This window comes from Odontomachus brunneus, unplaced genomic scaffold (assembly GCF_010583005.1).
Source record: "Odontomachus brunneus isolate Ranch 3 - 2012 unplaced genomic scaffold, Obru_v1 Obru_scaffold_031, whole genome shotgun sequence".
NCBI classification, from domain to species: Eukaryota; Metazoa; Arthropoda; class Insecta; order Hymenoptera; family Formicidae; genus Odontomachus; species Odontomachus brunneus.
In genome coordinates this window covers 2,380,173-2,393,212 of record NW_022639481.1, presented here as the reverse complement: position 1 = coordinate 2,393,212, position 13,040 = coordinate 2,380,173, and the positions used below count along the sequence as shown (strand labels likewise).

General features: G+C 41.1%; 1 protein-coding gene across 2 annotated transcripts in view; it reads left to right on the top strand.

Annotated features, from left to right (window-relative positions):
- LOC116843273 (mitochondrial inner membrane protein OXA1L) overlaps positions 1-13,040 on the top strand; it is a 155,605-nt gene that overhangs the window by 140,151 nt on the left and 2,414 nt on the right. Inside the window, exon 1 of one of the 2 annotated variants that reach the window (XM_032813565.1) lies at positions 12,613-12,811. The exons of the other annotated variant lie outside the window; for it this stretch is intronic. Coding sequence (XP_032669456.1) covers positions 12,749-12,811 — 63 coding nt within the window. The 5' untranslated portion in view covers positions 12,613-12,748. Of the gene's footprint in view, positions 1-12,612; positions 12,812-13,040 lie in introns of those variants that run through there. 2 annotated transcript variants of the gene reach the window in all.

Genomic DNA, 13,040 nt, shown 5'->3' with positions numbered 1-13,040 from the left:
CGTGCGCGGAAATGGCACGAGAAAAAATGCGCCTGATGGACGAAGGTGAGGATTTGCATTGGACTTTGCGCGGAAGAATTTTATCAGAAGTAGAAAGGGAGTTGTAAGACGTTGCTCGCTGTGAGAACTGCTCGAAATAATTATTCGTGGAATGTTTTAAGTTTTGCAAAGTTATTTCTGCTTCGTGAAAGTAGCGAACTGTAATTACAAAAATTTTCTTCTTAATAGCGAAATTTATTTCTTAATTAATTAATAACAATTTTTCTCAACTAGAATTATATTCTAAAGTTGTTGAAAATTTATAATGAGTATCTGTCACATTTATAACGATAAGTTTCTTTTTTTGCAATTATATTCCTAAAAAAAAGGATTTAACCACGGTTTAGAAACAGGCTTTTTAATTAGGTATTTAGATTTTTAGATCTGGAACATTTCATTAAATCTTAATGTAAATCGTTACTTTCACATACTCGTGCATATTAAAAATCTAGACAACATCCAACGGGTTATTTATATGAATTCTTCAGCTAATTCTACAGCTCGTAAATTCTTGTTTCTTGTTTCGCATGGCGCCTTGCAAGTCAGTTTGTTAGCCGATCATCGATCAGCTAACAAACTGACAACAAGACAGGGTTATACGTGGCAATCGGCTGGACAGAGTGCTGAGAGATTTATCGTTTTATTAGTTTACGATCGTATGAAATATTTCGAAACGTTATGTGCATATGTATATGTATATTCCACGGAATTACACATATCGCACACGATAAAGAGTTAAACGCAGGAATACGGGAAATCTATAAAACTATCTTCTTGGTCTGTCCTGCTTGAACCGGATCCTCCAATGCAGCATCCGCGTCACCGAAACTGCATCTCTCGGGAATCGCTTTCCTCATGTGACACAAATTACGCTAAATCTGAAGCAAAAAGCAAGTTTTCTAATTAGCTGTAGTGGCAAACGTTAGAGCGTTAAAAAAGTCTCAGGAAAGTGTACTTTTCTTTGAGAGTACTGTTGTATACGTTACTTATTCCTTAATTTAATATTCTTTATATCGTGATAACAATATCATACATTACTTTATGCTATATAACCCCTTTGATATTTCTTTTAGGTGACATTTTGTTTGAATTCGTTATTGAGAAACATTATAAATATACATACACATGATAAATGATTCTTGCTCATGTTAAGATATAACAATTCGATTATACAAACATTATGCATCCCAATTAGTCCGGATGATCGAAATCGCTAACTGCTGCACCGTCTCGCCCCTGGGACATCGGCTTACGGGTACCAATCTCGCGTTCACCCCACGGGGCGCTATATCAGAGAGCTTCCGTTCAAGGGGTTGCCCATATAATCGCGTATTATACGGCGACCCTCGCGACCGTTCGACTGGTATCTGCCCGAATCGACGCAGCCAAGCATCAAACTGGCTTACGTTGCCCGTCAGGCCCGAACAAACATGACCGCAAACGTTTGTCCGCGCAGCGCTAACTTCATCCCCGAAATAAACCTGGGCGATAATGGGGCACCCAAGGGGTTGGAATCCCCTGCCGAGTGCTGGCGAAAAAAGAGGAGGATGATTGCAAATTTAATGCTAGATGTCGTGGAATTCGCTCAAAAATTGCATGCGATGTTTCCTCGAATCTGGATACTCCAAACATAAAACTTGAAAATACACATAGCAAAAGGACTGATTGAATTAACGCGACAATGACAACTAAAGTCGCTTTAGTTGAACAAAATAGAATTTCGATTCGTCTCTTACGAATCAAATTTGACTTTTACATTCTATTTTCTTGAATTTAGTTAAACATTGTTCAGAAGTGCTCATGAACACAATTACCCGTCTTCTTTGTATGTTTATAACTTGCTTTGGCAAGGGGGACAAATAAATGGCATGTCAGTTTTGCAAAAATTTGCACTTCGGAGTGCTAATCTTCGCAGACGCTAATCATTCGTTTTTCGTGCAAGAGAAGATGATAAACTCTTCTGATAGATCAGAATCTAAGGTGAATTGATAATGGCAAATAATTTTTGTCTTCATCGTCGTGATACGGATATTGAAAATTGTGGAAAGCCAATGCCTTCTGCCGGCGACACTTTCTGCTCGTTTGTAACACGTGTCCCTCGTCACGGACGAAAGCCGGGGGAACGAGTACGACTTGACAAATCCGGTCGCCTTCCCGTATTTATAAACACTCTCACGCTACATGAATCTGAGCCGCTGCGCGGGGACGCGGTGACGAAGCGCGTCTCTCGCATCTCGTCGGTCTTCCTACCGATGCGACGCGCCGTCCCCCGAGTCTCGTCGTGTCGTCTTTCTTTCTCCGCGCGATATAAATCACCCGGATTTCTCTCCGGGCCGGCTGCCTCTTAGTTACGAGATCGTCCAAGAGCCGTAGAAACCCGGAGACCCTCTGCTCTAGGAAGCGCCGATGATCCACGACAACCGGTGGTCGCGTAATACGAATCTTACTTTGAGGGCAAGAAATCGTTTCTCTGATCCTCTTGTTCGTAAATAACAATTTGACGGAAAGCTACTAATTGTAACCCAAGAGATTCTGAAAATTGAAGTATCTGAAAACCGATGAATCTGAAGCTTTGAGAAGCCGAAAAATTAAACTTTTGGAGACCCAAGAATCTAAGAGTTTGACTCAACGATACTCTCCATTTTATTAGGACTGTTAAATTGTTATTGTTTTTCTTAGATAAATGTTGTATATTTCGTTGAACTTTTGCGCGTCGTTAGCATTATCGCAATCGTTCCAACGTATCAATAATGCTTGAATTATTTCGGACAAAACGCGTCGTCATACGTTCCTTGAGAAAAACGCAGAACCATTAACGGATTCTCCTTTTCACGTTTGTCGATCCTCTCTTCGCGAAACACGGCTGGCTGCTTTCGAGTGGATAGCGAAGAAAAAGGGAAGACCAGAAACGGAAAAGTGAGAAAAAGAAGAAGGTGCCGCTCATTATTCAATACGTCGGGAGACAAGACGCGAGGGATTCGACGTTGCACTTGACTGAAAGTGCAGTTGGGGTTGTGCTCGATTTTGCATCAGCGCGTCGAATCTGCGCGCGACACTGAGAAGTGCGCAGGGTGGTCCGCAAAAGTTGTAATCAATAACGGATGTGTACTCCGTATTGTTAAATATGTTGAATCAACTTTTTGGCAGGTCAAAAATCATCCGCAGTCCCAGTAATGTACACATGCTATGCAGCGAATGAATATTTTCTATTTTGCTCAAACCATCATGAAAAACACGGAATATCGGGTGCTCCTCACTATGAAAGATAAATCCACAATTAATATACGATTTACACGTTCGTTAGGAAAAGAACGGCTCCAACATCGCGCGTGAAAGAATAGCCATCTACTAGCGAGGCAAAGACACGTTTTATTGGTGTCGTCTTGATGAAAGAATGAAATCGTTATACAAAATCTGTAGACATTCTATGCGTGACATTTTGCTCGTTGGATCTCTCCCCTTCTCTCCCTCGCGCAGTTTCCTTCGCTCTCAGCTCCTGTCTCGCTACATCTCAGCCGTTTTTACGACGCTTTGAGTCGCGGGCGTCGCGGCGGAATGCGCTAATGAGGACTTGGCTACCGTCACACTTTCCTCCTTCATCATCTCGCGCCACTCCAACTGCGCCGACGACGGTGGCTACAGTTACAGTTGCAACTTTAGGCTCGACCGAACATCAGAGGTGAAGAATGAAAGTGCAGAGGGTAAGGGGAAGGTGTGTAAAATTTCATTGACGACAATAAGAGGGGTTTCTCTCGTTTTATTTTTAAGCTTTATATTAATAACTCAAGTCTAACCCTCTCCTATTTCAACTGTGTATAAATTTTATGCTTGATACTTGACGGTGCCGATTCTGGGCACGCAGGAATTCATGTAGTATTCAAATATTTTGGATACTCAGCAGCCCATAACTTTGAATAACAAAGAGTATCAGTTCTGAATACACCCTTTCCTTTCCTCGAGTAGTAACTGAAAGACGCGGAAGCGTCTACGTAGTTTGGATACCTGGAGCAATCTGATACTAAGCAATCAGAGTACTCAGCAACCTATGGGTTTGAGTAATCAAGTATTATCCGGATATTCAAGTATAGAACTACCCGGTATATATTGACAGCACTACTCGATACCTTTCGATGCATCCTTTTTCAATACGCCAATACTTTCCAATACTTGTTATCTCTCTCAGGTATTAAATTATGATACTATTACGATATCATTGCAGTACGGGTAGTACCTTTTAGGTGTCATGTGCATTTTCAGTTCCGTCGTAAATTCTGCCGTCGTCGGATGCGGTAAACCGTGTAACACGCGGCGTCGCGTGGCCTCACAAGAGAACGACGCCTCGCACGCATAATAAAAATGAATGAGCTCGGCGCATTAAGCCGAGTAATGGGCGCCTTCGGAAGGAAGCGCCGCCGCGAAGCAGGCTTATCGGGGCGCGTTGCTGAGTGTAATACCCCATGACAAAGTGGCGCGTCTGGATCGTTGCGACGAGGACGCGCCTCGTCGGTATCCTTGACCATCATCCGGTCGTAATCTTAAATGAGAAACAGAGGCGGCAATGTTGTAAATGCACTTGATGTTATTGCTATAGCGAATAAATGGCGGTCTGCATGATGAATTCCAGATAATTAGTCCAAATTTGGTAACACTTACAAAAGTATATTCAACGAATGAGGAACAATTGTCAGGCAGAAGGTAACGGATGATTCCTGCAACAGTTGACATATTGGATTTCTAATATCACCGGCTATTCATTACATGCTTTACAATAATATCGTTTCTTTTTCGTCGTATTTTCTTTATCAAGAATTTTGATAAAAAATGAGCCAGATACAAGTGGCACTTCCACCATTTCTCCAGGGAAAGAAAAAAATGTAACGAGAAATAAGGACACGGAGGGCCGGTCCAATCGGATATCGCGCAGTCGAAGGTAAGGCCGCGCGTTATTGCGAGGCAGCCGATGGTATCTTGGAAGACTGGCCAGGTAACGGAGTGCGTGCCCATCTCGATGACCGCGCACGGGCTCTTTATCATCGCCTGCTCATCGATCCATCGTGCGATACGCATGCCCATCCACTAGGACGATCGACGTTAATCGAGTAACGCCGCGCGTTTACAGCTTGGCGACATGCAACTAGTGTCTGCCGGCGTCTTCAGCAACGACTCGTAACGTTAGCGAAGAAAGGATCGTGGGGGGAAAGAGGGGAGAAAGGAAGAGGGGCATGCCATCCTGATGTGTTCAACGCATGCAACCAGAGACTCTCGCCTCCTCCAGGAAACAATGCTTATACACTGATATGGTAATGGGTTTACGTTGCCGCCTTATGCGAGCGCAATAGAGGGGACACGAGGGCCTGTGAGGCCCGAGCTGATAACGCCCGCAGCGCAGCGTGTGAAAATGATCCTGCGAATTATCGCGAGAGACAGTTATCTGGTTTTTATCAAACGAATAATCCAACTGATATCTTGCACTTTCGATATCCGGTCTTAATTATTGATGCAGCGACGATGCTAATTAAAATTCAATTACTCCATTTTATCATATAGCGCAATTATTTGCACCAATAGGATCTCCTACCGCTATTTTATTACCGAGACGGACGTCCTTGCATGACACATTTTTCATATTACATTCCCTTCTTCCTTTTAATAACTTCACCGATAAAGAATCACAAACGTTGCGATTCGGCCGAGCTTGAAATTCGGAGCGGAGCGGGCAGCGTGCAACGACTCCCGATACGTGCATCGATCTAGATCTGGTGGCCGGAAATGCACGCGTTTCTATGATACACACCGCATCCGGCGACACGCCCCCTCGCCTCACCTGCCGTATGATGCACGCCGTATGCGCTGATGATAATAATAATAATAACGCGCGTTCGCATCGTCGCATTCGCGGCGGGCCCAGGCATTCGCAACGTAACGCGCCGGGTCTCTCGGAGCCCGCGCGCCCGAGCGCGATAAGGCCCCCCGCCCCCATAGTTACACGGCGCGCCAGGTATAACGAGCGCAAACTAGATTAACTACCGAGGAGCGGGTAACTTAGTAACAATAGTAACCGCTAACTAGCCGCGCCAGCGGCTGAATTAAACGATACGAAATGTTTGACTTGCATGAAAGTATAAAAAAAGGTCTGAATGGGCGCTCGGAACGAGATGTTGCACCGGTGGCTGAATTGAACGATACGAAATATTTGACTTGCATGGAGGCATAAAAAGGCACTATGAATGGTTACTGCTATGCTTTACATTGTACGTGCCTTAAACGGCTCTTTCGATTTGTTTGCTAAAAACAAGCAGCTGAATGAAGAGAGAAAAAGAGAGAAAGTGGGAAGGAGCGAGAAAGAGAGAGAGCTTCGCGAGCTTCACGAGTTATTGATCTTTTTCGTGTAACATTGGGACAAATGTTTCACATTAGTCATATTAATCACATTAATCAGAAAATTCAATGAATGGAGTCAGACAGAATTAAACGTTGTTTTTCGTGGTAAAGCACACTTTAAGTGTAACGTTGTCGTGCAATGTGAAAAATTCCATCGCCGCCACCATTTTAATATCGTTAGCGGATTTTGCTGGTGCGGGATTTTCACCGATAAACAACATTACGGCCGCTAACGATCGCTCCTATTTTCGGTCGTTAATCCCGCGTTGCGCTCATCCGGCCGGAATATTTTCCGGCGGCACGATCCGGCCGGGTTCTGCCAATTTGTGGGAATATTCTCGTCGATGCGTGCCGACGAGGCGACTCTTCTCTCCCCGTGCATCGACGCAACGTAAAGGCGAATTTACACGATCCTCTTTTAACGGGTGGGATAAAATTAATTTGGTGTCACTATCGGCAAAATATTCGTTAATGTCTCTTTTCAAGTCTACGGAAATCATTACACTCAAGCGTGTGTCGATAAATCAAATATCTTAATTATTGCTATTTTTTTCCTACAACATAATTCACTATTCTTGCTAGAATGTCGCTAAAATCTTAATGTATGATAATAAAATTTCAATACAAAGAAAGCATAGCATATTAATCTCTCGATTCAAAATAACATCCAGGCAGGAATTGATCGTGTAAATACGGCTTAACGTGTAGCGCCGCCGAAGAGACAGAGAACGAGAGAGAGGTCTTGCTGGTCTCACGAGAGTGCGTTATGCTAGTTACACGCAAGCTCTTCGCGACGAGCATTAAGCCGAGCATTATGATAACTACCGCGAGCGCGGGGAGTCCCTGGCTCTCACGGGTCCCATTGGGCGCTCATCGGCTGACTGTTTGCACATGATTTTTCGCCTGCGTTGTTCCTGTTGACGCAAGAAAAAAATCTACTACTATTACTCGATCAGCTAATTTGATAAAAATCAAAATTATTAGGTATTAGCTCCTAAACTTCTGTAATATGCCGATTCCTTTATTAACAGAGACGTCGGGAACGCCATTTCTGAAAAGATACGTATTGAAAACCTTTATTGCTGTTTCTCTTCCTTGTGGAGAAGTTTAACTTCAGAGAAAATTGACTCCAGATTAGTGGCTCCAGATAAGAGAAAATTGAAATTAAGTCATGAACATTTTGACATACATTTATTATACAAATTAAATAGTACATTTTAGTTTTCCACAAAACCTAAAACAATTTAAAAGTTGCACTTAATTATATAAAAAAACGAGAAGGTAGTAATATACCACACAATAAGTGGATCGTGATTGGCGGGGATTGCACCCGGTGTGATATGAAGGGTACGATCCCTTAGACGCTTTGAAGCGGTTAAAGAAAAGCCATGCTTGGTCCATACAAAGTTTACCCTTCTTCGCGATGCAAATTTTTTCTCACGCCGTGTTCGATGACCCAGTGATCGATCAGCGAACTGCCGCTCTCGAGCCGGATCAGCTCTTGATGTGCGCAATCGCGAGCAGAAATCGTGCGACATTCCCGATGAAGAAACTACTGAATGAAAGGAAACTAGCGGCGGTTCACACGAAACTGCCGCACGCATGCACGCACGCACGCACGCACGCATGCATGTATGCACGCATGCTCGCGTCGAGCATTTACTTTAAAGTAAAGCGATTTCCTTATACACATTATGATCTCTCACCGTGCCGCTTGGCGAGCTATCTCCCAGATTATTCAACGCGCCGGTATCATTACCAAACACGCGAGCCGAAAAGAGCGTTGGTTGTCACCGGCGAGGAAAAATTGCCTCTGATCACGCCGACCGACAAGAATAAAAAAAGTTAAGATACCGGTTTCCCGTTTCCGTATGTTTTTCTAAAGATGAGGAGATTAATACAGCAGATATATGCTTCACAAGTGATCTTCGAGAAATTGTTATACGTTAAAAATTAATCTAATGAAATTCACTCAAAATCGATCGAATAAATCTGCGATCGACAAGAAAATCGAACAAAAACATGAAATCATGATAGATAAATCAATCATTTTTTTATTGGATTTTGTTAACTGAACATTGCCAGAACGTGCGGAAGACGTATGGAAACGTGATGTTAAGGAAATTTCACTTTCCAAAATACAAGCAACAATTCTTCAGTAGAAACTTTCAAGTAGCAAAGTTATTTTTTAACTGAACTAACTACATCGTTCAATAGAAATTGGCATGATTATTTTCAACTTCTAATGCTTTAAATATATTAACAAGCTTACAAGATCGCAACAGAACAAAACTGCAGTGATCTTCGCCGTCGATTGTGCGTGACAAGCATCACTCCATTCGGAGGAATCGCGCGACTTTCTAATTACGGCCCGTGCAATTAGCCGGGCCAGCAATTTTCGCAGAACACGGTTACGATAATAATCGAATCCGTAGCAAGTTACAATTCGCCAGACGTGGCCCGGAAATGACGTTCGTCGTTTTACCCGTCGCTTTCTACTTTCAGAACGCACGAAAATTATCAAGGATCTAAAAACAGCTTGTCAATGAAGTATCATCAATTTTTCAAGTGTAACAGCGAATTAGTAATCTACACAATCGTGTCCATAATTTTTGTTTGAAGTATACAAGTAACAGTAAAATAGAAAGAAATTATAAACGATTAATATTGTTAGTATTACTTTTACCAACATTGTAATTGTATTTCTATAACGAAGTTCAATATCCACAATAATTATTAAGAAAAAAATTAAATAATATTTCGCTAAATTTTTAATATTTGGAGTGAAAAAAAAAGATTCAAGTTTTTCTCATTTTCGATTCACTATTGAAAGGATTGAGGAATCGTATAGAGATTGTACGATGGTAGACAACAACGGTGGAGAACAACGTCGATGCATCGAACGAAACTCATTGAAGCTTCCCAGGAATTCGAAATTGATGGGGTTGAGATCGAGGTGCCGTTTCCTGGACAGAACTCCCCACTTTACCACTCGACAGGTCAGCTTAGTTGATAATGGGATTGACCCTCCCCCGAAGGAGAACGAAGTAGTGAAGCTGTCAAGGAAAAGGGATGACACTTCGCGTCAATGGTGTATCGCAAGTCCTTTGATCGCGCCGATAAACTGGTAAAAGATTCTCGGGTCGTTGTTTCTCCGGTAATCTGATTAGATCAAAGCATCCACGCCGTTCCCGAAAATTACCGAGGAATCATCAATTTCTGTGGCTTTTCTTCACAGCTTAGCCAACCCTCATTGACTTAATAAATTGCTCTCTCTCTCATGCTGGAATATTTCCATCTTCTCATCATATGAAATTAAACTAATATGGGACTTTTAGGCCCCATATTCTTCGTATCCACTATGCTTATCTTCAAATTCAATTCTAATATGATAAAAATATAAAATTACTTATATATATGATTTGTATCAGGTATGCAAACATATATATTATTATATATATATATATATATATATATATATATATATAACGTAAATGTATAAATTTGTTAAACGGCCATTCATCGTTAGTTAAACGGCCATGCCGTAAAGTCAGTGACTTCGAAAACGTAAGGAAGAGAGAGGGAGAGAGAGATAGTAGGAGGAGAAGAAGCATAAAAAAAACACGGTAGAGTGTGATTTTCTTCTTCACTTTCTCTTTCTCGAGCTATTTTAAACGTCTTTATAAGTTTTGGCTGTTAACACGACCGTCGGAGCAGGTACAGCCTTTTTTCAGTACCTGTTTTCCTCGTATCTGTCGGATCTCTCAGATAGCTAGACGCTTATCCATGGAAGACTGATGAAGCAATGATCGGTCGAACAATACGGCACCGAAGAGGCTCCTCTGTTCAGAGACTATAGCATCACCGCTGATTTGTGTCTTGTCTCACTTCGGCTGTCTTTCCCGAAGCATCGCTTCGGGGTTACTCATGAGCGCAGATTAGTTCTTCCTTTTAGCAGATTATGTCTTTCTTTTTCTCTGTGTGTTTATTTCATCCGTGAGCCGAAGTTTTAGCTTCTAACACTACGGAGGTATAATCTTGTCCGCAAACTTACAATGTGTCGAGCATTTAAAATTCTAGCTACCTGAATTTTCAAACAGATGGATTCCGGTGGAATGAAATATAAAAAGGAGTAGTAGTGGCAACTCTGTGATAGAAGTACGTGTGTAATTAAATGTTACTTATATGTGCTGCAAGAAGAAATAAAACGTCAAACGTTACTACCGCGCGCGCATGGTGGTGGAATAAATAATTAAATGTTACGAACGCGGCGCGCGCAGTAACGACCACCTCGCGACGCGATGTTCGCGCCCTTACGTTACCGAATCATTTCTGAGTTGGGGAGAGGAGCCGAGATTGACAGGCGGCGATGGTTAAGGAGGGTTTAAGGGGGTTCCAGGACAATGCGAATCTGTAATTATAAGCGCGCCGGTCTTCTGCTTTCGCTCCTTTTTTTCATGTAAAATCTCTTGCAGCCCAGTATTATCGCCTTAAATCAACAAAGCCGCTCCTCCGGTCCGGAGGTAGTTCGGCGGAGGGTACGACGAAGAATGGGGGGTGAAGAAGGGAGAGCGGCGAAGGATGGTTAAGATCTGGAGGGGGAGTAGGAGGGCGGCCTGTAGCTGCAGCAGGCCACGGAGGGACTTTAATAACAGGTCTCGCTTAATAACCCACGTCCCGTAAGGCCCAAACTGAATGTCATTGCAGTAGATTCGATCACGTGAGTCGGCACTGTCGGTACGGCAAAGGGGCGTAACGATCGATGCGGACTCGCGCGAGATAGTGTAGAATCGGGAGATTCAGCGGCAATTTTTCAGTCGATCGGTTTCACCAGGTTTCGTAAGATAAGTCAAACTCTCATTGTCCATCAAGCGATCTAATGACGTTATTATAGAGCACACAAAGCTCTTCAATAACATTTTTATTAAAGCAGCATGTTTTCTTCAATTAAATTTTACTTTAATAGTACAAAATTATAGTAATTAACTTTTTAACTTGAAGCGCGTATATGTTGCTGTTTCTTTCTAGTGCTGTCATCTGAAACTATATTCGGTAAACTTCTCATTTTCTAATGTCGGTAACTTACCAAGCACAGGTGTTTCCTACCTAATAACATAAGTCGGCTTTTAAAGTGACTCTATAAATCTATTAAATGTACAAAATTTTGAAACGCCATATAGATTAATCATGGCTTTTTCTTTAAATGCTTAAAAGCATACGCAGCGTCTAATAAATCGCATCCTACACAGCCAGTAAAATAGCCCTTTGAGAACTTTTTGAGATAAGTTGAAGACTATCTTAAATCAAACAATGTCCCTAATACTGTCCCTAATAATACTCGGATGTACTTTGGATGCTTTCTAGCAATGAACATAGCTATTTCATTGACACTGCATTATCTTCAAATGATACGTAGCTAATCAAATAGTCCTATTTTCCTCGCTGAAAAGCACCTATTGATTAACTTTTTTTTGCACATTGTGCGTAATTGTGATACTTTTTAAGGGTCTACCAAAGTCATAAGTACCTAAGGTTTAGAGTTCACTGCTTATTTATATAAAGCGTCATCATTATCTCAATTTCTAGGTAAAGAAAATGGCGTCTCGTAGCGGAGGCTTTGGAACCAATTTACAAAAATAACAGTTCTAAGGCTAATATTATATGTGTCTTACGATAAGTATTGTCGATCGTGTCGATTGGCTGATGGATAAAATTCTCCTAAAGTCTTTAGCTTTTTCTCATGTACCCCAGATATTATTTGACAGTCAATTATACATGACAGCATGTAATATTAACTTAAGGAATAGACCCGTTATTTCTATAAGTATTTTGGTCAATACAGATGCTGTTTATAGCCATCACTACTCAATTCCTTATTAAAGAAAGTGGCGTTTAACTTTTGCGTCGTACTACTTGATGATCAAAATCTGACGGCACTGTTCAGCTATACTACGACCGCGATTTTTCGTTTTTCATACTTCAAATATTATTTCTTTTATGAATAGTTTGATGTTTTACTGGAAATGCTATTTTGTATGTATAATATTTGAGACATTATTCATGAGAAAATGCTAAGAACAGTTCAACTTTTTTATTTTGTTTATTACAATTAACGCAAGTTGAGCAAAATATCGACACTAGTTATGTAAGTCAAAATACTTCATATATATTCCCACTCTTATGTCGATATATCGAGAAGTATCGATAGCCATCTATGAGCTCTATGCCGAATGTAATGTGTAAGTTTATTTAAGCCATACCGAAGTTAACGTGCAAACGTGAATTTAATAAGAACAAAATATACAACAGTTTAATTAGATATCGCAAAATGTTGCGAATATTTTCGATCCCTTTCCGACAAACGCTATCAAGAGCAAACAAAATATCGCAGGTAAAAATAGATAATAAATAATTAGAGGTTAGGTCACGGTTTGTTATTTAACGGCAAAAAACATAAATCAACAAAATAATCAATTGTTATGTGAAGAGAAAAAAATAGCAATAGTAAAACATTTGATTGAAACATAAAACTAGCTTAAAAATATACATGTACATTTAATTATTTAACTCATTATATTTCAACAATCCGGACTAAATTCCTTGGTTTAAATTATTGGTTA